The following is a 24,624-nucleotide window of genomic DNA, read 5'->3' as shown; positions in this document are numbered from 1 at the left end:
CCCCCCATCACCCCCCACCCCAACTCCCCCCGGTTCCACGCCGAGGGGGCGTGTCCTCCCAAGGGGGCGTGTCCTCCCAAGGAATGGCGTGTTTATCATCCAGGGGGCGTGTCTTCCCACGGAGTGGGGCGTGTCCTTCCCCAAGAGGCGTGTCCTCCACGGAGAGGGCGTGTCCTCCCACCCGGGGGGCGTGTCCCGTCCCCGGACTACAGCTCCCGGCGTGCCCCGCGCGGGCCCCGTGGCGGTTTCCGGCGGGTCGGCCCGGTGGCGGTGGCGGTGCGGTGGCGGCAGGTGAGGGCGGGCGGGGACCGGGGGGGCTCTGGCGACCCCCGGGTCGACCCTGCAGAGCTCCCCCTTACCCCGGCACGGCGCGGAGGGAGGCGAGAAGGGCCTGCGTGGGGTGCGGGAGCGCGGGAGGGTGGAGGTTCTCATTGAAGGGAACCCCGGGGCGCACGGGGGTTCGAACCGCGCGGGTTTGAAGGCGCCAAACCCACCCCCCGAACCGGCCCTAAACTGGCCCTGAGCCTGCTCTGGGCCCCGCCAGCGGAGTTTCGGTCCCCGTGCGCCGCTGTGACAACCGGCGAGCCCTCCCGGAGGTGTGGGCTGGGACCCCGCTGACACCCGCGGGGCTCATCCCTCGCTGTGTCCCCCCTATCCCCCACGTTCTCTCTCGGGCAGCCCCGCTGGCATTTCTTTGTTTGATCTTCCCCCCCCCTACACCACCCCGTCTGAATGTTGACTGAAATTCGAACCGTCCCCGCTGTGCTTTCTGCCGTAATTGTTCTTTCCCTCTGTTTGCACGCAGATGAATTATTTACCTCCGTGCCTCGCGGTGGGGTTGTGTTTGCCCAGGTGGAGGTAGGTGAGGGCTCGCTGCCCCTCTCTGGGGCTGAGGCACTGGAAAAAGGGGTGAATAACGTGAAAAGGTGCTTCGCCGGGGCTGGAATGAGCGATAAAGCTCCAGTTCTCAAACTTTAGGATGTGTAAATGTTGCTTCCACAAGCCCGGAAAGGGGAGTAGGAGTCACAGCATCATGGGATGGTTTGGGTTGGAAGGGACTTTAAAGATTATCTAATTCCATCCCACTGCCATGGGCAGGGACACCTCCTGCTATCCCAGGTTGAGCCAACCTGGCCTTGGACACTTCCAGGGATGGGACAGCCACAGCCCATCCATTCCACCCCCTCCCCACCCTCACAGGGAGGAATTTCTTCCCAATATCCCATCTAAATCTCTCCTCTTTAGTTTAAAACCGTCCCTCCCCTTGTCCTATCTCTTTCTGCTTGTGCAAAAAGTCACTCTCTCTCTTTTTTTTACACTCCTTGAAGTGCTGCAGTGAGATCTCCCGGGAGCCTTCTCCTCTCCTTGTAATTGCTAAAAGAAACCTGGAATTGTGCCGGGGTGAGTGTTGAACTTGAAGCTTGCCTTTGGAAAAGAGGGACATCAGCAAATCCTGGGCAGAGTCAGGGAAGGTGGGGGGGATGAAGTTTTCTGTGCTCAGAAGGATGTTCAGCTGAGTTAGTTTGTCTGTAGAAGTTGCAAGGGAGTGTAAATTAGATTCCTCTGCCTGCTGTGATTTCCTCAGAAATGCCTGTTGCTCTTCAGTCAAACCTAAATGCATGCAAATTGCTTTTTAAGAATAGACAACACTTAAAATTGTAAATTTATGTGGTTTAAATTCCTTTTTGAGGAGAGTGCAGGAAAAAAAGGGGTAATAAAGCCAAAATGAGGCCACTTGAGAGGGACCTGGTTGGCACAGTTACACCAGCTAAAGCTGATACTTTGGGCAGAGATGGCAACAAACCCCTTTCCCATTCACAGTAGGTTTAAACTCGTTCTTCCCAACAATGCTGGAAATGACTGTGCTGTTCTGTCCTAAATTAGGGTGGTTTCAAAGTGTGTCAGCGTGTCCTTTCACTCTGTGATCCGATAATATCTCACAGGGTGCTTTGCAAGGAAGAGTCTTCCTTTTGGATTACCAAGCAGTGAGGCACAGAGCATCCTCAGGTCCTGGGAGATGGGCTGGAAATCCCGTTGGGAGCACGGGGCAGTGCCACAAACAAGGGGAATGTGATTGCATCCCTGTTTTCGTGCTGCTGGATCAGTGATCTGTGATTATGCAGCCCTCTACTTCATTCAATCACTGGTTAATTTGATTTCCAGTTTAATTTGATGACAGTTCTGAGAGCCAAATCGCTTGTATTTAAACAAATGGCTTCTATTTTGATCAAATTTCATTGTGTTTGGCATGTGTTGGGGCATTATATGGATTAAAAATCGCTGAGACTGCGGTTCCTGCAGGTTTGTTAGTTGGTGATGAATATTCAGTTACAGGCTGTACAAAACCTGGGTCTGGCAGGGAGTGGGAGAGGGGGGGCTTAGAGCAAAACTGGGCTTTTCTCGACTGGTCCCAGTGATGCTGTGCAGGAAAGAAGCTCCAAATATCCTTGGGATCACCTGGATCACCCTCAGAACGTCTCATTTTTCAGGCAAAACCAGGACTTTGGGCCGCAGGGAGGGCAAGGAAGCTGTTGGGGGGCAAGGATGTCACCTTGTTTCTGCTCCCATTAAGGTGGGAGTGGGGTGTGCAGGGCGAGGAGACACTCCCTGTCCTTTGGAACCAGTCCCCTAGTGCTGTTCAGTTGGGATTTTTCTGCCTGTGAGACCCACGTGGGGTGATTTTTGGGAGTGTGAGAATGCTTTTATTTATTTTATTTATTTTGCTGGCGAGTTTGGAGCCCGTGGAAAACTAATGGATGTGAGACTGCAGCAGCGTTGGGCCTCGGCTTTGTGTGTCGAGAGGGGGGGAGAAAAAAGCCCTTTCAGAGATTTCTATTTTTATCAGTTAATTAGTAGCTCTTGCTGACTTGTCAGTGCTGTGGTGATAACTATTCCCAGCTCTTCCCTGCAGTGGGGTCACTTTAGGCAGGGAATGCAGCAGCCGGCATTCGGCTGGGGGTTTAACCCCTTCCAAACTGTGCCCCCCAAATCCAAGGGCAGATTCCCAGAGAATGAACCAGCATATAGATACAGACAATATTGTGAATCTTTACAAATGGTGATTGACCTTAATTTTCCCTCTGCCCTGGAGGAGGAGTTGTATCTCAGGAGGAGCTGAGTGTGGAGGTTTGCTGGTGGCTGAGTGACAGGCTTGGGATCAGAGGTAAAAGGGCTGCAGGTTTCCCAATTCTGGCTCTTATCTGCTGGTTTGCAGTGACTCAGGACGATCTGGGACCCTGCTGGGAGTTTAACCCTTTCCAAACTGTGCCCCCCACATCCAAGGGCAGACTCCCAGGGGAGGAACCAGCATAAAGATAAACAGAATATCCTGAGTCTTCCACAGAGGTGCTTTACAAATGGTGGTTGACCTTAATTTTCCCTGTGCCCTGGAGGAGTTGTTGTTCCTCAGGAGGAGCTGAGCTGTGGAGGTTTGCTGGTGGCTTGGGATCAGAGGTAAAAGGGCTGCAGGTTTCCCAGTTCTGGCTCTTATCTGCTGGTTTGCAGTGACTCAGGGCGACCTGGGGGTGGGAGGTGAGCGTGCAGAGCCTCTGGCGATGACGCGTCGGTGTTTTGCTCCCTGCGGACGGGGAATTGCTGTTTTCCTGCTTTCCGAATGACGAAGCCCTGAATCTGCAGGTGCTGTTCTCGTGCTGTTGGGTTTACTGCGTGTGGTGTCACTTGTTTTTCCATTCTCAGCAGTGCTGAGAAGACAGGGAGGCGAGAGGCAGCTCAGTCCCAGCTCCAGCCTGGTTGTCACGGCCTGAATTTCTTTGTTTGTTGGTGACTCTCTGCTCTTTCCACCGGGGACGGGATGGGGGAGGGAGGACTAATTATCTCCAGAGAGAGAGAGAGGCTTTTAATGCTATTAGCCAGAGGAACAGGCTTCATCTCCCAACTTGAATGAGTTGTGTGAAATAACACGAAGACCCGGTGGCAAAGATATAAAAATTGAGAGCAGTCCAAGCGGTTTCTCTCTGCTGAACCCTGCAAATACATTTATTTTATTTTATTCCCCCAAGCCTTTGGCTGGCAGCAGCTACTGGAGGAGGGGGAGAGCGGGTAAACAGATTGTTAACTTTATTCTTTTGTGTTTGTGCTCTTGGAATGCTGATTCCAAAACACAGTTAGGAATGGCTCACCTACCAGCTGCACTGTGAAGTCGTGATGGGCAATTCATTATCAGGGACTAATTAACCGCGGCTGCTGAGTGTCACGGGGCAAAACAAGGTGCATACTGATGAGGTGGGTTTGTGCAAGCCTGGCACTTCTCCTGCAGTCGGGTGCCTTTTGAAACAGATTTGGGAGAGATCATTGGACTTTGGTAAAAAGTTGAAGTGCCGTTAGACCCGAGGCTTTGGACCTTTTCACTGCCAGCTCCAAAAAGCTGCTGCCTAAAGCAGGAACCTTTTGCTGCCAGTACCTCACTTGTCTGCAATGTTCTCCTTTAACCAATCCCCAAAAGTGAACCCCTTAATTAGAGCTGTGTTGCCATAAGATTTAGTTGTCTAAAATCCAGCAAGATTAATCCCCAGCATTGATTTAAACCAGCCAGCCCCATATGGGCGTCTTTCATCGCCTCACACTTATCTGTGGGAGGAGTGAACCTCTCTTCAGTGTGCTTCTCTCTCCACAGTTCTCTCCCTTAGCTTTTAAGGGTGCAAGCAAGAAAAAAAAAAATTTGGCCTGACTCCTACAGAGAAGCCTTGATTTGTAAACTTGGATCAAAGTTTGGGAGGCACTGACTGATTTGGTGCCTGCACAGTGTTGAGTGCCAGGGCAAGCTCAGGGTAAACACCATGTTAATGGGGGTGTCTTAGCAAAAAGAAGGGGTTATTCTGGATGTGAGGGTTGGGATGACAAGCTGTGCCTCAGACATGGATGTGGAACAGCCATGGAGGTGAAGCTTCCAGAGGCGTTTGTGGATGGGGGGGGTAAAGCCAAAGGTCGTTGCCATCAGAGAATTTGAGCTTTGAACAAAGGGAAGGCACTGTGCCAGTTTTCAGGGGACTTTGGCTGCACTCACATGCCTTTGGAGGTTGTTCTCCTGACTAATCCTCCTCAAAATCAAGTCAGGGGTGTTTGTCACTGACTGAAGTCACCAGTACAGGTTTGGGGGGGGGGATGAGCTGTGGGAGGTGGGATTTGATGGATATTATTTGTGTTGGCAGGAGCTCCCCTGCAGGTGCACAGAAGTGCTGCTGGGGTATTGTCCTCGATCCTTCTCCTCTCCAGAGCTGTCTGAAAGCTCTTGCTGGTTGGCTGCAGTGGGTTTGCAGGTACAGCTGTCACCTGCCAGCGTTCGGATCCCAGTGCTGGAGAGGCTTCACTGGGATTCTGGGATGGAAGCAAGGCCAGGAGGGTTTGGGCTGGTCTTTGCTGGCTGCCTCAGGTTCTGTGGGAATGCATTTTTAAAGCTGCTCTGTTGACAGTGGAAATCTGGATGGATCCACAGGATTCCTGCTCCGTGCTCCTGGATGGAGTGACCTTGTGCTGCCGAGGTTCTCTTAATCAGCTGGGACCAAGAAGGAGGATGATAATTACTGAAGCAGTGACAAGCTGTCAGATTTGCGCTAGAAAATGCAGGCTTTTATTGTTGTGGATATGAAGTTCAGTGTCTGTTCCAAACCAGGTGTAATTTACTGGTAGGTGGGGAAACAGCAGGAGCAGGAAAAGGGCTGTTATGGAATCAGAAATATGCTGAGTTGGAAGGGACCCATCAGCAGCATCGAGTCCAACTCTTGTTAGGTTTGTTCCCCCATAAAAGGTGTTTGTGTGATGCCAGAAGAGAGAACAAATAATTAGAAGCAAAGTCTTTCTTCCCTTACGTGTTTTGATCAGCAGCAGGTGAGAAGTGGCACAATTCCCTGTAGGGTCATGGAAGCTTCACTTACCTTGTGCTGAGAGTCAAATTAGTGCCTGTATCCTGCTCCTGACTTGCTCTGTATCCTGTTCCTCCTGCCTGTGCATCAGGGCCAGAGGGGAGCAAGGTCATGGAATTTTTTGCCTTGTAATTCCAAATCAGTTTTTAGCATGCAGTCCCCATGATTATGGACAGGAACCCTGAGATTACAGGTGGGTGTAAATGGGATTTCTCCTGGCTCAGCTGCACCTTCTTAGAGCAATATCCACCTTTGGGTGGAAGTGTCAGGTGAGTGGGTCAGGCTGTCTTGGCTTGTGCTGTTTCCCAGCAGTTTTGGAGTTAGGGATGACTTTTCTGTACCCGTTCAGCTCAAAGTGCTGGAAATTAATAGGCTCAGAACAGGCAGAGCAGGGAAACTTCAGGAAAAAGCCATACCTGACATTATAAAAAGTGGGCTTTTTTGTTATCATTGTTCCATTTCACTTGTCTTATAAATACAGGAGGTTTTTTCCTGACTATGAGGATACATTGTTGGAGGGGGGTTTAGGGGGGAAGTTCCTGGACTGAAAAACTTTGTTTATGCAGAGACTGCTCAGTTGCTGATACCTGAAATTCTTCTGTCCCTCACCCAGGGAGGTTGTTATTTGGGAGTGTTAAGTATCCAGCTTCTCTGAGGGTGTTGGTGGACTCATAGAATACACCTGGTGGAAAGAAATGGGATTTCCAGGATGAATGTATTGAGCTGGTCCTGAATGTGTTGCTGTCTGACCACCTGTGGAGTCAGCCTTCCCAAAACCTGTGTGAGCACACCAGGCTCTGGGAAGTGGGATGAAGGAGTGCTCTGAGGATCCTCCAAATCCATCTGACACCAGTGATTACACTAATCAGGGCTGTCCCTCACCTGCTTTCAGCTTCCAAAGGGAGCCTTCAATCTGTGTGTTAATGACTGGGTTCTCTCCACCTGTCAGCTGTGAGTCCAGGGAAAATAAGGATGTTTGTGTGGACAGGAGGCCTGATTTAGCTCCCAGCTATGTTGCTGCCGTGGTGTTTGATGTCAGGCAAGTCACTTTTTCCTTGTTTCATCCTCCTGTCTATCCTCTCCAAGATTAGTGCTTAGTGAGGGTGTAGTCACCCTTCTGTTTGTAGCTGGAGGGACAAATGAATTCATCTCAGCCTTAAGGGCCATAATTAGCAGGTTCTACTGGTCTGGGTCCCATCCTACTACGTGTGTAGGTGGGACCTTCAGTAAATGGAATATGAATAACAGGAGGAAGCATTTGAGCAGCAGGGATGTGTTGGGTAAGTCCAGCATCGGGTTCAAGGAGTTGTTTCTTCATTTGCACCTCGTCCTGTATACTGTGAAGTTTTAACTCTGCAGGTTTTTAAAGCCTTTATTCAGGTTTCACGCTGGGCTTTTCTGCTTGTGGATCTTGGTTTTGTTGTTTTGGTTTTTTTTAATTAAGTTCTTTTGCAAGGGAGGTTTTTTTCAAGAGCTTCTCCAGTGAAATGGGAACAAGTTTGCCTCGATTCTGCAGCAAATTCCTGCTGCTCTTGGGAAGTGGGATTTATAAAGCTGCTGTGCTACATTTCAACATGGAAATGGAGGTGGGGCAGAAACTCCCAGAAATCTGTGTCTCCTTTAATGTGGAATTCTATAGGTGCTACTCTTGCATGGAGAGCAGCAGCCCTTGCATAAACACTGGATATATTAACATTTCTAACTAGTAAATTTATGGATAATCTCTTCTTTTGGAGGATTTATTCCGATTTGAGAGCATTAGTCTCTGGGAAAATTAAACCTCTTTTAAATCCACTTTGTTCAGAGACCAGACTGGGGAACTGCTGGTAAGCCCTGCCATCTTCCTCCTGCTTTTTCCACGGGCTTGATTGGAATTGCAGTGCAGGGGCACAGCTGGTCCAGAGGCACCAGGGGGCTTGGGTTTTAGGTGCTTTATCCAGTTGTGGCAAAATGGATTTTGGAGCCTGTTTGCTGTTCCTGTAACGGGCGTGGGAGCCCCTAAACCAAACCCCGAAGGTAAGGAAGGTGAAATGTCTGTGGGAGCCGAAGCGTGGGGATAAAAAGCAGTTTTTTGGGGGGGGCTGGGGGAGGGGAAATGCCAGCGCTGCTGTGCCCTCTGAGGCGTACCCTTGTTTCAGGTGGCTGATTCATGGCTCTGTGTGTTTAATCATAGTTTCTATAGCAGTGAAACCTTTAATGAGAGGGTGGAGTTCGCTCCCAGTCCGGGCGGTGAATGTTGCGGCCGATTCATTCCCGTGCTTTGCTGAGCAGAGTCAGTTTTACAGGGGGTAATATTGAAGGATGTCCTGCAGTTTGTGGTGCGTGGAACGAGGACTGGAGCAGCTCTTGCTTTTTAAGAGTAGTGTTATTTTTAATAGCAGTATTATTTTTAATATTGTGGTGTTGCCTTGGGTTGGTTTGTGGGGTGCTGTGTGGCTGCACTGGGGAATAAATGCAGAGCAGGATTCCTTATGTTGGTGTGGATGTTCATGCTTGCTACCTTTTGATCACCAGTTAAGATAACAGAACTTGTGATTGTAGCTGACTTGAGTCCTCCTGTGCTCTCCACAAACCCTTCCCTCAGGGTCTGACATTATCTGATGGCTCAGAAGTTATTGGGACACTCTTTACTGGGTTGGTTTAGTTCTGTCCTACTGAAAGCTCAGATTCTTTGGTATTTCCAAGGTGACTTTGCTGCAGGAAGCTGTTGGAGCCTTCATTCTTAGTGCCAGCAGCAAGGGGTTTGATTTGCATCATCAAGATAATGTGGTGGATGGTGTTTCTGTGTGGATTTAGAGCCACATGTCGCCTTGCTCTGGTGTCCTATAAAAATATCAGTGCGTTCTTGAACTTGGAGAATAGCATTGATCCTGGAGCTGGGCGTTATCTGATGGATCCCTCGGTGGGATGAGGGTCCTCTGGGATGGCTGATGGTGCTGCTGAGGGGTTGGGCCTCAACAAAACCTTGTCTGAAGCTGGTTTTAGGGGCTGCTCTTGGGGAAGTGTGACAGCTGTTGTTTGCCTGCACCGATCATCCCTCCTGTTCATCCTTGCCCTGTTTTGAGCGTGAGCACTTTTAAAAGCAAATAAAGCTGCCTGGTCCAGAATTCTGGTTCTGATGTGGCACGTGACGTGCTTGTGACAGCGAGGGCAGCTGAAACGGGGATCTGCTGGGAATGGATTTGTATCTGCATTAAACAGAGGGGAGCGTGCCCATTGCCAAGAGTCTGTCAGGGAGGTGTTGGCTCAAAACTGTTGTGCTTGAGTTTGAGTGCGTGGGGCTCAGCAGCAGCACGGTGACTTTTGCCCGTGTCCCTGGGGTGAACCATGTGTGGGGGTGAACCTGCTGTTCAAAATCCAGCACTTAAGGCAGTTGGGAACGCGGTGCACGAGGAGCTGGAGTGGTGGATGTCGGCACTGCTCGGCTCTGTGGGTGTCGTTCGTGTCTCCCCCTCCATGGGGAATGATTCCTGTGTTGTTGTGGGTGTCCCTTGCACTTGGAGATCAGAAAAGCTTTGCCTGTTGCACAGGCTTTGCAGGTAAAAAGTGGAGATCTTGGTTTATTTGCCTTTCCTGTTACACTGTTGGAGGCAGGAACGCTTTGCTCCTTGCTTTTTGACTGTAGCAGTTTGGGGCATGAGATCATCCAAACCTGGTTTGGTGGAGTTGCAGGCTTGATCCTTGAACTCAGTGTCCCCACAGGCTCTGTCTTCAAAAAGAATTCCTTGCTGGAAGGCTGTGTTTGTGCTGGCTGATAGGAAAGGAGCTGAGCTGCCTGTAATCGCTGTCTGGGTTTGAAGTAGCCTTTGTGGGGTGAAATGTTTGCTGCCTTTCAGCAGAGTGCTTGTCAAATAGTTTCATTCAGTGCACTCAGCTTTTTAACAGATGGGACAGATTTTTGTGAGCCTGGGCAACCACAGCAATTGTTTTGCAAGGTGAGACATTTCTGTTTTGACGGGCAGGAGAATTAATAATGCTGTGTGATTCATACCAGTGATGAATCTGGGTTTGGATCAGATTTGTTGGTTTTTTTTTTTTTTTTTTTTAGAAAGGATATTAGCATTTGTCTTCAAAGAAAGCTGAGCTGAAAGCCAAAAGCTGACAGATACAGTTTCTGAGCTGCCCATGATAGGATGGATCTTGTGGATAGAGAGATCCCAGTGCACTTGAGGGACTGGGAGAATTGGTGTTGGGCAATGGGAGCACTTCCCCAAGAGGGAGGGAGGGAGGGAGAGTGGGTGGCACCAGGGCAGTGCTGTCTGGGGACACGAGGGCTGTGCCAGCCCACAGCTTCTGGGAGGGACTGGGAGCTGTGGGACACCAGATCTGCCTCAAGTTTGCTGGGGGAATGATTAACCACGGCAGGAATCCATCCTGTGGATAGCCAGCTCCAAATGGAAGCGTTCTGCAGATGGCCAGACTTGCTAAACAGCACAGGAACCACAAGCAGGGAAGGAGGTTCTGGTGTCTGGTGCTTGTTGAGCTCAGTGTGCATTGCAGGGCAGCGATTTTGTGTCTTGGCAAAGGCAGCAGCAGGATCTGTGTGAGTATTCAGCAGTCTCTGGTGGCCAGGCCTCCATTTGCCAGCCCTGTTCCTGCTGTGAATCCAGGGCTACCCTAAATCCCTGCAGGCTGGAGGGATTAGGGGGCAGGTCCTGGAGGAGCGAGGGATCAGTTCCCCTTTCAGCAGTTCATTGCCTGCTCTCGGGGCGATCGCTTCCTCTGCAGAGGGGTTATTTCCTTCCTGCAGGGTGTGCAGGAAAGTGAAAATCTGAGCCATTGCACACTAAATTTAGTCATCTGGGGACATGTGGGGCAGGTGATGAATCAGTTGGATCTCGGGGTGTGATCTGCCAGCGGAGAGCCGCGGTCCCCAAAAGCCACAGAGAGCCTGTGTGTTTTAGCAGATTGCAATTTAATTGGCCTGGGAGTGAGTTTGAGCTGTTTTTGTGGCTGGAGAATTGCTGGTTTATGTTGTGATCCCTTAACAAAACAGCTCTGCCATCAGGCTTTGTGTCTGAGCAGCACAAAGGCTGTGCTGGGAGCAGAGTGGTGTCTGTGCGTGCCTGGTGTGTCCATCTGCGCTGGCTGAGGGAAGAGCTGGAATTTGGAAGTGCTTTTAATTGTGTGGGGGGAGCAGGTGGCTTTTCATCGCAGGGAATTGTTTATTCCGCTGCAGACTGGGGCAGGGTTTTGTTGCTGTTTGTTGTTCCAAGAAAAGGGGGAGGAATGGAGGGGTAGAAAGGGTGGAACTGGTTGAACTGGAATTCCCTGGTCCCTGCTTGGCCTTGGGTTATGATCAGCAAGGTCCTGCTCATTTCAAAACCTGGGGCTGGCAAATCCTGGTGCCTTGGGATCTGTTGGTGCTTCAGGTTGATCATGAGTGTATTGAAAGAGTCTAAGAATAGTTTTGTAGCAGAGATCTCAAATAATTTTATAAATAAGAGTAAAAAATCCTGTTTTGTCACAGGGATTTTGTCCTCTGAGGATATGTAGGATACACACTTGTGGCTTGGTGATTGAACTGGCTCAGAGTGGAGAGATGAGGGTGGCACCTTCCCTGGGGTGTTTGCTACAGGAAGAGGAACAGAGGAGTGGGCAGGATCTGATGGTTCCAGCCTGTTTGGTGCTGGGAAGCCTCACTTGATGCCTTCCTACCCCTTCCCTGTGAGGACAGGCTGTCAGAGCCCTGCTTGGGGCTGCAGCTGTGTAAACACCCCAAAATGCTGAGCAGGTCCTGGGTGTTCACTGCCTTCCCTTATTCTCCAACAACTGCTTTGTGGCCCATGTGACAAACAAATTGGGGAACTGGGCTGGACTCAAACCAGCTGCTTCTGCACCAGGCTGGTTTTGACCGGGGTCAGCTGCTCCACGAGATCTGCCTGGTGCCAAGAGAGGCAGGAACCTCTCTTGTGGAACCACAGCTTTAATTACCTCCTGCACAGGGGTATTTTGGGGTTCCAGGACTGTTCCTGGTCAGGGGGGTTTGCTACTGGGGGGCTTTCCATGCTGTTAATTTTTGTGGGAAGCCTGTTCTTTCTGTTGGCTCCCACAGATCATAGAATGGCCTGGGCTGGAAGGGATTTTTAAGATCATCTCATTCCAACCCACCTTCCAGCAGACCAGGTTGCTTTTCCCTGATGAAAAGCTGATTTTTATCCCAAATACACTGCAATATTATATTTTTGTAAGACCTGAGGGAAGTTCTGGTTCTTTCTGGTGGGTCCTCTGCTGCAAATAAAGCAATTGGAGACCTCATTAGTTATTTCTGTAGTAAAAGCTCCTCAGAGCTTGACTCTGCAGCAGGATAGTTAATACCAGACCTAACACAAGGCTGAAAGGAAGCCACAGTGATGGGGAGGGCAGTTAAAACCAGTCTTTCCATTCCTGTTGGCTGCTGAAACTGGGATGGAAGTAGGATTGTGTTATGGCTGAGCAGTCTGAGCTTCCTGGTCCAGGGCTCCCTGACCCATCCAGAGGGACAGGAGAGGCTGCAGAGAGGTGCAGGTACAGGTTCCAGCAAATAAATTTACAGTTACCTCGATCCCTGAGAGCTGGCAGAGCTCCTGCAGCTTTCTGCATGTCATTGCTGGCTGTTGGGATGAGGAGAATGCAAAGCTGTGGGCTGGAGTCCCTCTGAAAGCTGCTGTAAGTTTGTGTTGGGTGCTGTGTGGGTGTTTCACAGCTCCTGTGCTCCAGGGAAGCTGTTGTGTAGCTAAACACTGATTTATTATTTTTTTTTCTTGTGGGCACCTCTTTGTGAATTGAAGTGTTCCTCGGATTAAGTCATTTAGGAAATCTCTATTTATAGGCAAACCTCAAAGCTGGCTGATAAACACCTTCTGTGGCCTTCAAATGAGTGACATCATCCATCCAGCTCGGAGCTGTGGCAGAGGGGAAGGATGCCTCCCAGTCCTGGCAGCATTCATTTACTGAGCAAAGCTGGATTGGATCGAGCTGCAGGTCCTTTTTACAGCAGGACTCTTCCTCAGTGCCACTTCTGTTGCAGACCCGAGTTTCCCTTTAGTAAACCTGTCGCTGTAGGTCGGGGTCATCTGCACAAGCACTTCCTCTGGCCATTGTACAACGGGCTGTGCAGGTTTCTAACACCTGGGGCTCACCCACAGCTACCTCTGAAACCTCGAAACCTTTGCAAAGCGTTTTTTTTTGTTCCATTTTTATGACCCAGTGTTAACATCGCTCCTTAATGCGCCTCTTCCACGTCACATTTCGCCAGTGGTGCCGTTCTCCTTCAGTTTTGCTCCTTTTCATCTGCTTTGTAGCTCTGATGCAGTTCACTCCCTTCCCAGAAACCTGGTGCAGGGTTTGCTGGGAGTGCTGGTGTAGGTGGAGGGAGTGGGGGGCACGTTTGTAACCGTTCCTGGTGCTGGCACCTCTCGGAAGGTCCTGTTTGCTGAGCAAACCAGCAGTTCCTGGCTGGCTGATAACTGTGCTGGGGAGTCACCAAATGAACCTGCTCTGATGTCCAAGGACACAGCAGCTGAACGGAACAGAGAGGCTGTTCAAGAGAAGTCGCCAGAAAGTCACAGCTCAGGGTTCAAGCTGCTTGTTTTTCCCAAGGATTTTTTTGCCCCTCACTGGATTTTAAGGCTCTTTCTCGTGCTGGACTTGTGTTATACCACCTTGTGAGGTGTGTGTAACTGCTGATAGCTTTGAGATGGATTGAGTCAAGGTGATCTGGCAAACTCCCCAAGGTGTGCTGCTTCCTGAGCAGGGCTGGGGTTTACCTGTCCAAGGCACGTCTGGTGGAGGATCCTCTGCTGGTGAACCAGGTTTTCACCGTGCCAGGTGTGCACAGCCAGCTCCAGTGACCTTCCAGTTAATACAGCCCATCCAAAGGAATTTCCTCAGCTTCTGTGCCTTGGGAACATTTGAGACTCTTGGTATCTGCTCCTTCCACGTCCTCTCTGCTGTTGCAGTTGCAGTGATTCCCTTGGTTTGATTTGCAGAGTTTTCGCTGGTTGCCTCCCTGGCCCGGGTCAGCTCATCTGCCTGCAGGGCACGAGGAGAGATTTACCACTTCAGCTGGGTGTTTTTTTTAGCCATTGTTACTGTGAAAGGTCCTTTTGTGGCTGGAAAGAAGCCGTGATAGTTTTGCTGAGCTCTTAAAGCAGCTCAACGTGTTGGCTGGGAAATGTCATCTCTAATGGAGAGTGAGAGTGGTGGTGAGAGACTGCAAGAGCTGAAACGTTCCTGCTCTTGGCAGAGTTCCAGGGGATCACTGCCTTTAAGATTATGCCATTTAAACTCTAATTTGAGATTATTTGGAGGAGTTGATCAGACCAAAACCTCCCACAGATCTGAAAGGTGAGTGGCCACGTGCTGAGCAACCCCGGGCTAGTGGAAGGTGTCCCTGCCCGTGGCAGGAGGTTGGAATTGGCTGATTTTTAAAGCCCCTTCCAACCCAAACCATTCCCCAGTTCTGTGTGAATGGAAGAGCATTCCTAACCCTTGGGAGAGCACTAGGAAAGGCACAGCTCTCCCCTGAGATTAACATCAACTCGGGGCCCCTTAGCTCAGATGGCTGCACTAAGCACCATCCTCAGGCAAACACTGTTGCTGCTTCATAAACTCTGTGCACAGCCATGAGAAGTACAAGTTAATTTTGGTGGTTTTTTTTTCAAGGAAGTGTTCTTGTTCAGGGACTTTATGGCCTTATTTTCACAGTGGGATGCCTCACTGCCTGCACTTTGTTGTAAAGGCTTTGCCATATCAGTAGTGGGAATTAATTTCTCCGTTTTCCTAGTTATGGCCAGGGCACCTTTTTATTAAAGCTGGAGCTTTAAGAGTAATAAGTTGCCTGGGGAGGGTTTCTTTGAGGAGATCTGATACCTTAATTAGAAGTAATTAGAAATTATGCTGGTGAGAGTGTGAAGGAAAAAGTAAGGCTGCAGCTGATTTACAGACTACCTGAACTGCTTGGCAAAACCTGCCTCCAAAGGTGAAATTCAAGGCTCCTGTAGATTCAGTGATGTAATTTCCATTCAGAAAGAACTTTAATTTCAAATAGCTGAGCTGTGCCCAGTTAAAAAGTGTTGACTCTGTATATAAAGACACCTACACAGCACAGGTTTTCCCGTGCCTGACGTTTTTCCAGGTGGGAACATTGCAGTGTGGAATTTGATCAGAGGTACCTGGTTTGTGCTGGAATGTTGCAGTGGGGAAGGTGTGGGGTTTAATCAGATTTCACACCCCCTGTGTCTCTTGGAAGCAGTTGGGCAAGGTCCTTTTGGAAAGATCCATATGGCAGGACTGCGAATTCAGCTCCGCTGCTGCTGGAGTTTTGGGAGCTCAGGTGAGCTTTCTAAGGAATTGCTTTTGGTGGTTGAGCTCATTTCTGTCGCTTCTTAAAGAGAAACACTTTTCAAGCTGGCTCTGCAGCAGCTGAGGCCAAAAGTGGCCTCATTTTGGGGAGGAAATGGTGGTTGCAAATGAAGTCGTGTGTGGAGTCATAATTGCAGGGCCATGACCACAGCACTGCTTCGTTTTCATTGAAAGTCTGACGAAAATGGAAACCACAAAACGAAGGCAAAGGTGGTTTGAATTTTACCCCAGAAGCCAGAGGGAAATAAAGAGCCCTGTTATTTTGTGCCTTTTGGGTGTGTGTCACAGACACAGATTACGTGTAGCCCAGATAGGTGCAACCCCCAGTCCTCAGCTGCTCCTGTAATGGTGGGTCTGGGATGGAGCTTTTTGTTTGGATGCATCCAAACTAAGCTCTCCTGGAGTCCCTTTAGGCCCTGGAAGGGGCTCTCAGGTCTCCCTGGAGCCTTCTCTTCTCCAGATGAGCCCCCCCCAGCTCTCCCAGCCTGGCTCCAGAGCAGAGGGGCTCCAGTCCCCTGATCCATTTCATGGCTCCAGGATTTTGTTCTCAAGTTGCAGGTTTGCCTGGAAGGTCCTGTTGGGTTGTCAAGAGCTGATTCTGCCACTTCAGAAGCTTCTTTGGAAGCCTTTTTGCTGAATCAAAGTGCTGAGACCCAACAAACGTGATGACTTTTCTCTCTGATCAACCTTTGTGACAGAGGTGTGAGATTCCTCACTGGTCCATGTGCACATTGAAAAACTAATTGCTAAAAGTGGTGGGGAGATGTAACTCAGTATGGACTGTTGTCTGCTTTGCAGTTTCGGAGTTTCAAACACTATCCCACACTTCCAGGCTCCTGCAGTTCCTTCCCCCTGAGTCACTAATCCTCTCCTTTCTCTCTGTATCTGTGGTTCTGTACAGACAGAGCTGGTTGGAGGGTTTGGGGTTGTTTTTTGTGTGGGTTTGTGTGTTTTTTTTTTCTTTGAGTAAATTGAAATTCCCAGCGAGGTGTGGTACAAGGAGGAACTGTTGCATGAACAGGTATGTGCAGATCACAGAGGAATTTTAATTTCTGACGAGCCCTATTGTCCTGAAATCAGTTGTGCAGAAAGACACGAGGGAAATGTGCCAATTCCAGAGCTGAAACCAGTGTGGTGCTGCTGGGGCTGGGGTTTCACAGGGGCTGCCAGCTGACCTCAGTTGCTTTTGGAAGGGAGACCTTCTGCAGCCCTGTTTTTTCCCTTAAAAAAACAAACAAACAAACAAAAAACAACCACAACTAGGATTGATGTTGTTGTGGCAACACAAGCTGGAAGAAATCTGGGTGAAAAACCCTTTTATTGGTGACGTGCATTTTGGGTGGTTTAAGGCAATCAGTCTGATTTATTTTATTTTTTTTTTTTATTGGGGGGGTAGTTTGAATCTGAGCTGCTCAATGTTTAACATGTTGTGTGTTGTTTTATAACCTTTGTGGGGGGAGAGAAAGGCATCTCAGGACTTCCTGTTCTTAACAATCACAGGTCTGAGGAGCAGGGACCACACTCCTGGATGTTTGCACTAAAATAACCCTCTCTGAAAAGTGAATTGGGCTCGAGGCATTTCCCCACCTCCTCTGTGCTTCCAATTACTGCACTAATTAATTTATACAGACCTTGTGGTCGGGTTTGCAGAGGCTTAGCTGGTGTTTTTGTAGCTAACTGGGGGATACCCCAGTGGCTCCAGCAGCAATGAAATTCCTCCTGATATCGATTTACATCGTCAAGAATTCAGTTTGTACTTTCTGGAAAGAGAGGGAAATAGGAAATACAGCTCAGATTCTGGGCAGTTGAGCTCTGCACTTCAAATATCCATTATTTTTTTGCTTTGCTGAAGCAGTTGCTGGTGGAGCTGGTTCCCTTTCTTGAGTCCCACTGTGCAAAAATGAGTTGGGTCCTGGATAACTGGGATCTTCTGTGGAAACTGCTTTACAAGGACATCAGTTCCCTTCCTGTTCTCTTTTTGGCGTGCCCAGACTTTTCTGGGTGGCAGCACAATGTGGGAATTGCCTCCTGCAGCATAAGGATTTATTAACATGTTTTGGGGATCCGTTATGTGTTGACAGATGGTGGTGTGTGTTGGTTTAGAGCTTCTTCAACGATGAAGGAATAACCATGCCTTGCCCTTTGGATGCTCCATGATGATCAGAACAAGAGCATCTGTCTTCTGCACCAGTGGGCCATTCTGCTTTAATTTTCCCCTCTGCTTTTATCAGGGAAATAATTTTGGTCGAGGCAGCTGTTTCAAGGACAGCAAGGAGAGAAGCTGGTTTGCTCTGTTCACGCTGCAGGTTTTTTTTCCCCCTGCATGCATCCGCACCTCCAGGGTGGTTGATCAGCTGCCAAAAGGTCTGGAGGCAAATTAGAGGTGTTTTCCATACTGGTTACTGAATAGAAATAGCATTTGTCATTGGGGGCTGGCACAGGAGCTGTGCTTGGTTCATTCTTTCCTATGGGCTGCTGTTTTTTTGTTCCAGGTTGGGTAAATATGGCTCTGAAACACCTGGGAGAGGCTGGAGTGGCTTTCTCAGACTTTGTGTGGTCTTGTTTCGAGTAGAAATATGGAAAAACTTGCTGTGTTTGGCTTGTTAAATGAATGAAGTGCCCAGGTGCTACTGCGGTGAAAGTTTCTAGGAAATAAGAGTGTTGCAAGTTTGAATTTGGTTTTGAATTGACTTGCAAGAGAAGTTAATCCCCTCTTGGAGAAGCACAGAGAAAGAACCCTGTCCAGGGTCCCACATCCACCATCCCTGGAGGTGTCCAAGGAAGGACTGGACAAGGCACTCAGTGCTCTGGGCTGGGGGACAGGGTGGGCATTGGGCACAGAGGGGACTTGGATCTTGGATGTCTTTCCCAACCTAAATGATTCTGTGCTGAGTGGTGGGGGCTCTGACTCCCACTCCAGCACTCTGCAGTGTCCATGAGTGTTTCTGAGGGTTACTTTGCACAAGGGTTGGACAATCCCGCTCTCCTTCCCTATGGCACAGCCCCGGAGGATGCAGCTCCCTTCCCTTCCCAGTTCCTCCCTGGTAATGTTATATTACTGTGCCACCCACAGGCAGCTACTGAGCTGCTGGAAAATATTTGCTGTTTGCAGCGGGAGCCAGTTATCAAAGGTTAAATCTGTGACAAAAAGCCTCTGGTTTCACTGACTGTGACATCAACTGTATTGAGGTTTCTCGATCCTTGTTATTCCAGGTTTCTATTTCAAGTGCTTGTAGAGTTGTTATAATATTATCTGATTTTTTTTTTCCCCCACTTCTTCCACAAAACTCCTTCTCTGTGCTAACCAGCTGCTCTGTTCCTGCTCAAAGCTGTTGCTTCCCAACAAGTGTGGAAATGCCTGAAGTGCTGGGATCCTTGGGAAGAGAAACTGCCGGGCTGTTATTACTGGTGCACCCCCGTTTAATTGACATGTTGCCAGGTTGGGGCTGCGAGGGTTTAATCTGCATGGTTTTTATTGAGGGGGAATATTGTGATTTCCCTCCATCTGACCTCTCCACTGCTCCCTGTGTGATTGGTGCAGAGCAATCTGGGTCAGCCGAGGCCGCTCAGAGGATTTTTGAAACCAGCCTTTGTAGCAGATGATGTTCAGACCACGTCACCGGAGGACAAACCGAGGTTTTGAGGTGGACTTGGTTTGGTTCTGAGGGAGGTCAGAAAAAACAGATGAGCTTTTTGGCGTCCGCTGACCTGAAGAAGGGCTTGTGAATCTTTTCCCCTCTGTACTGCTCAGTCCAACGGGAGGTTAATTATACCTTCACACCTTGTCTTGTACTCTGTAGTAGCGTGTTTGCCATGGTTGATCTGTTTGGGGTTTTTTTAAAGAATTTCCCTTGTAATGTTTAAGCTCCAGCCTGTGCACCCGTGCTGAAACCTGTCCCTTGGGAGAACCCTTTGGTGCTGTTGAGTTATTCTGTTTTATGGAACACGATTTTAATACTGTTCACCACGCTCTTAATCTCACGCCTGGCAGATAAAATGAGTTTCTTTAGCCCTTCCCCTGGGGGGACCTGGTGGGGCTCCATGGCCAACAGATCCATGGCAGCTTTGCAAAACCCCACCCATCTGCCTTTCTGAGTGAGTAACAGACTGGGGAGAGCAGAAAATGGTGAATTGATTTTTATTTTTTCAGTTGCATTTATAAAAAGGGATGGGGAGGCAGCAAGATCTGTGGGGTGGGTTTGGGTGTCTGGCCCTTGAGAAACTTGTGCAGCTGGCGGGGGAGAGTCCTGATGGTTTGGTTCAACCATTCCAGTGGGGTTTGGCAAGACAGGGAAGACTCAGAGAGTTCCCCGTGTGATGAAGAGGAGGCTCCCAGCTGGCCTTATCCCTGATGTCCATGGGTTTGTGCTGTGATGGTGAGCTCTTCCAGGCACCATCAATCCCTCACTGGGCTCCTGCCATCTGCTCCAGTGGGAGCCTGCAGGGGATTTGGCTTCTCTGGGTGCTGCTGTAGCAGTGGCATTTTTTAAACAGTGCAAAAGCAAAGGGCTGAACTGGCATCATGAGTTGCAGTGTTGTGTTTGTTTGTTGGCTGCTGGTAGCACCACATCAGGTCAAAATTAAGGATCTCTTAGGAGTTGTCAGGTGAGCTTGTTTAATTTCATCTGCATTAGCACAGGACCTTGTTCTTGGGGGTTTGTTAACCCTTCCTTTTCCCTCTCCCTCCAACTGATGGCTGCAGTTCTGGATCCTTATCAGAGCATCCTTTCTCTCCCTCATGTGTTTTTTTTTCCAAGGCAGCCTCAGGTTTTGTGTCTCATTACAGTAAAAGCCCTGTGGTTGCTGCCCAGCTGCTGTCAGCTCCCTCTCTGGATGGTGATTTAGAGCTGAGCCAGCATGGAAAGGGCCTTTCCATGCCTAAGGCAGCCCTGTTGGCAGCCACAGTGGAGAAGTAATGTGCCACTTCTGCTTGGAAGGGTTGTCAGTTTTCTAGTTCAGTTGGGAAAAACAACCAACATTGGCTCGAGTTTTAGCAGGACTTTTGGAAACATCCCACGGTGTTTTGAAGGAAGCTGCTCCTGTTACTGGAAGAGATGAGCAGTGAGGACAGAGGGGTCCAGCTAATGAGCTTCACTCTGGAGGGAGGAAGCTAAATGCCTGTTATTCCAGGGATTTGGGCGAGGGTCGCTGAAAATTAGACCATGAGGAAGCTGCTGGTCATCAGTAAAGCTCATGGATGGGGATTGTCAGAGGCTGGAAAAACAGTGGCACCTTGGTGTGACAGTGAGGTCCTGTCCCTCCCATCCCACTCCTCTGGACATGCCTGGTGTGCATCCACTGCTCCCGAGGTGGGTGGATCGGTGCCGGCACAAGGAATGAGTGGGAAGGCACGGGAGGAGGGCCAAGGTGTGGATTTGGGCTGGTTTGTGTCGCTGTGGGATGCACCCTCAGGAGGATGTGACAGAACAGGGATAGACCAAGCTCCCCGTGCAGCAGGGAGCGTGTTCAGGCTGAAGAAAGGGGGTGGAAAACTGTGGCAAACGCTGCAGCATGGCCAGGGAGCAGCGAGGTTCTATTGTGTGGGGATTAACTGCCCGGCTGGAAAAAAGCCATCACCTTGCTGCCGGGAGTTCAGAGCCGGGTCAATGGAACAGGGATATATTCTTGGACTGGTACAAAGAGCTGGGGGAAAAAAAAAACGTGGAGTGTTTGAAGTCCCGAGGCAGACAAAGGCCGTGGTTCTGCTGCTGCGATGGTGAGAGCGAGCGGGAGGGGCTGCGGAGTGTCCGGAGCTGTGCCGGGAACTCTTGGAAACACAGGAATTTCACACAGCTGTCAGGCCCCGGGAATGTGTGAGCACTTGGAGCACATGAATATTCAGAGCTGTGGCGTGTGTCACGCCAGAGGAAATGCAAAAATCCGAGTTTTCTCAGGGTTACTTATCTGGGAAACCTCTGACAGCGCTGGGGATGAAAGCGAATTCCTGTTCTGCAGGGCAGGTTATCTCAGCCCAGCTTCCCAATTAGCCAGCCCTACGTAAGGCTGGCAGCAGGATCTGCACTGCTTAATCCATTCCTTTGGTGAGCAAGTGCCTGTTCCTTAGAGCTGTGTTCCTGCTTTGGCAGCCTGTGGCAATGCTCTGGGAGCCTGGACTTTGCTCCTTCTTCCTCTAACCTGGCATCACTTTTTTTTTTTTCCCCAGTGTTCCTTTTGTGCTTGTTCTATTAATAACCAGATCTTGTGGATTTAGTGTTTTGCTCAGAAGGATCCTCCCAGCACAGACTGAGGTGCTTCCAGCCGTGCTGTCAGGCAGTGACAGATGTCCTTGGGTACAGTGAGTGTCCAGCAGCGATGGGGGCTGCCAGGATTAGTATTCCAGGCACAAATGTGCCCCTTGGAATATGCAGAGCTCAGCGCAGCCTGTGCAGGAATGCCCTTGAAAGGCAAATTAAACCCAGCTCCCTGGTGGCTCTGGGGGAGTGGGAGTGCTGTGTCATCTGCACTGAGGTTCAAGTAGGCTTTGAGGTGGCTGAATTTTTTGTTTTCCTTCTGTTTTCCCTTCTCAGAAGGGTTTGCTGAAAGGGCAGGAAGGGATGATGGGTCCTTCTGCCTTCAGTGGGAGCATTCCCTGCCAGGAGAGCGGAGCCAGGTGAGGGTCGGGCTCTGATCCCAGGGAACAAGGGGCAGGATGAGAGGAAACGGCCTCAAGTTGTGCCAGGGGAGGTTTAGACTGGATAATTAGGAAAAATTTTTCACCAAAAGGGTTGTTAAGCCCTGGAAGAGGCATCCCAGGGCAGTGGTGGAGTCACTATCCTTGAAAGTGTTCAAAAACACGTGGATGTGGCACTTGGGGACATAGTTTAGTGGTGGCCTCGGCTGTTCTGGGGTAATGGTTGGACTCGATGATCTCAGAGGGCTTTTCCAACCTTAATCATTCTGTGACTCATTCGTTTGAGTTCTTGCAAATGGTGTCCTTGGTGCAGCACGTGGATGTACCAAACCACATCCCACATGCACGGGAAAGTTAACTTTCATTTTACCAGCGTTCACGGATGAAGCTGCAGGGATTCTGAGGGTGCTTCCCAAGTGACTCGTGTCAGTCTGCCTCTGAAACCAAGATCATCTGATGTTCCTGACTGACTTGCTGCTCACTAACCTGTTCAAAGCTGGGATCACCAGCACTGTTTTGAGAGTTTAGTGGCCCTGTCGAGGCGTTTCACCCCATCCAGGAACATCCCTGTGCTGGCACTGGGGCTGCAGCAGGGAGCAGCACCCTGCAGTAACCAAAGAAGTGTGTCTGCCCACAGAGCTGAGCAAGGCAGAGCTCCCAGGGGTGGGGTGGTGGGGCTGCCTCTGCTGACTCCGCAGCCCCGGGGATGCTCCGATGCTCTTTGCAGGCTGAGCACGTGCTGCACACTCAGCAGGTTGTCACATGGGGGTGATCCAGCTGATCTCCTGTTGTTGAGTTACGGCCACCGAGCTGTGCTTTGCTGCTGGGAGAGAAAGGTGGTGAGCTGGGCTGGGTGGGGAAGGGTTAGGCTGAAATGGGCTGGGGTTTTAGTCTGGCTTTGACTCCTCAGCACTGGAAACAACCTTATTTTGTGGTTCTTCCCCAATCACCCCATGCTGTGCCTGCTGATGTGTCTGATTGGGGTTGTCTTAGTTTGAACTGCAAGGTTGTTGGGACAGAACCTCCCTGTTCTTACTGTGCTTTGTAACCTGTCAAAATCAAGACAATACCCTGATTTCCCCAAACTTAGCTCCTCTTGCACCTCATTTCAGAACCTTCTCCAGAGCAAAGCTGCCTTTGCTACCAAAATCCTGGTTCCTCTTTTTTTTTGTGGTTCCCCCCCCCTCCCCAGTACGTTCAGAAGTGCCTTGATGCTGTGACATCTGAAATACTTCCTGTGCATGTGCCGTGCTGCCTTTGCTAGATAAGCAATAGCTGTTCCCTTTTACAGCAGGCACATCCCTTCCTGAAGAGGCAGATGTGGAATGTTTTCCCTGGGAACAAATATTTGCTGCTTTGTAATTACGGCACCTTAATTTTGCTTCTCTTTCCTTTCCAGCACAGCGTGTGTGTGATTAGAGGCTACTGATGTCTTCAAAGAGGGGGGTGATGATGCCACACTCTTGTTCCTGTTTTGGGGCAGGATTTCTGCTTTAGTTTTCCCTCCATGCTGGTTTTGTGTAGGCTGAGCAGAACTGATAGAGAAATGAAACTAAATCTGAGCTTTGGTCACGCTTGTAAATGCAATTTGTGTGTTGATTTTTTTTGTTGTTGTTTCTTGTTTTTTCAGGAGTTGCTCAGGAAGATAGTGTGCAAGAGGAATGGAAGAGAACGCTGGTGAGTACCCTTGGATGTCTTACAAAGCACAGGTTCACAACCTGTGTTTCCTTGGTCAAGTATCATAAAGAACCTGATGACTTTAAACTTGGTCTCTTCGGCTGAAGTGCAGAAGGTGATTGGAAAATCTGGTTTGGCAGATGCATCAATTGTACTGTGGCGTGGACCAGATCTGATTTGAAGCTCTGTTGTACATCTGGAAGATGTTTTTTTTTGAATTTCCCATCTCTGAAACCTGGAATACAAGTCTCTTGGCCATCCCAAGCTCTTGAAAACAAGTCACGTCCCCTTTCTTAGCAGGGAAGAGTCAAAAGCAATGAGCTGGTTTGAACAAGCCATAAAAGAGGATCAGTTCATGGTTGCTCTTGAGTTCTTTTTGTGTATTTATTTCTTTAGGCTGTTCTGTCTTGCAATAGATACAGGATTTCTTTAATTAAAATTTGGCTTTAAAGCTCTTGCTTTAGGCACTGTGTGCTGCTTGCCCTGAGGCAAGTAAACTCATCCCTGGTAGGTTTAACTGATGGAAGGATATGGCTGTAACTAAAACTCACAGATTTTTGGCTTAGAGATTGCCTTGAATAGCTCTTCCATCTGTTTGCCTAAAATGGGACCAAAAAATCAGTTAAGTGGCCATTTTTTCCCTACTATTGACACGAGATTTGCATGAAAGCTCTTGCCTGCACCGTGGGAAACCAGTTTTGAAGCATATTGACCTCACATCTTCTGGACTGCGGTGCTGCAGTTGGTGTCTTCTAACTCATAAATATTATTTCTGGATTATTCTGTGTGGTCAGATGATGCCATCCTGAAAACCCTGGGAATGGATGTATTTGTCAGCAGGGCAGGGGTGCTTGGTGGGGCAGATGAAGGCCAGTTTTTGGCTTCTTACTGAGCTGGTCTGGTGGAGTCCCATGGCCTGGCTGGACCAGCTGGGAGTTCTTGCCTAAAAACATGTTGTGCTTACAGTCCTGGTGGCAAGAACTGCTGTTGTGCCCTCTAATTGTCAGCCTGTAAGATGAACATTTAACCTGGGGTGGTTGCTTTCCCTTCTGATTTGCTTGTGGCAAACTAATCCCAAGTGATGACTTCTGG

The 24,624-nt window shown here is 49.4% G+C and overlaps 1 protein-coding gene across 6 annotated transcripts in view; it reads left to right on the top strand.

Moving 5' to 3' along the window:
- The first annotated feature begins 232 nt into the window (after nucleotides 1–232).
- PHACTR4 (phosphatase and actin regulator 4) overlaps nucleotides 233–24,624 on the top strand; it is a 62,521-nt gene continuing 38,129 nt past the window's right edge. For 2 of the 6 annotated variants that reach the window (XM_050326083.1, XM_050326077.1), the window contains exons 1-4: nucleotides 277–291; nucleotides 806–858; nucleotides 1,329–1,401; nucleotides 23,486–23,532. Coding sequence is in view for 2 of the 6 variants with exons in the window: in XM_050326080.1 (XP_050182037.1) it covers nucleotides 23,517–23,532 (16 nt within the window). In the remaining 4 variants the exon portion in view is untranslated. Of the gene's footprint in view, nucleotides 292–805; nucleotides 859–1,328; nucleotides 1,402–10,403; nucleotides 10,423–23,485; nucleotides 23,533–24,624 lie in introns of those variants that run through there. The other 4 variants (XM_050326076.1, XM_050326080.1, XM_050326082.1 and 1 more) reach the window with 4 other exon arrangements.

This window comes from Myiozetetes cayanensis, unplaced genomic scaffold (assembly GCF_022539395.1).
Source record: "Myiozetetes cayanensis isolate MyiCay16 unplaced genomic scaffold, myiCay2020 scf31, whole genome shotgun sequence".
NCBI lineage: Eukaryota > Metazoa > Chordata > Aves > Passeriformes > Tyrannidae > Myiozetetes > Myiozetetes cayanensis.
The sequence above is the reverse complement of the archived record's forward strand: the minus strand, read 5'-3'. Positions and strand labels throughout refer to the sequence as shown.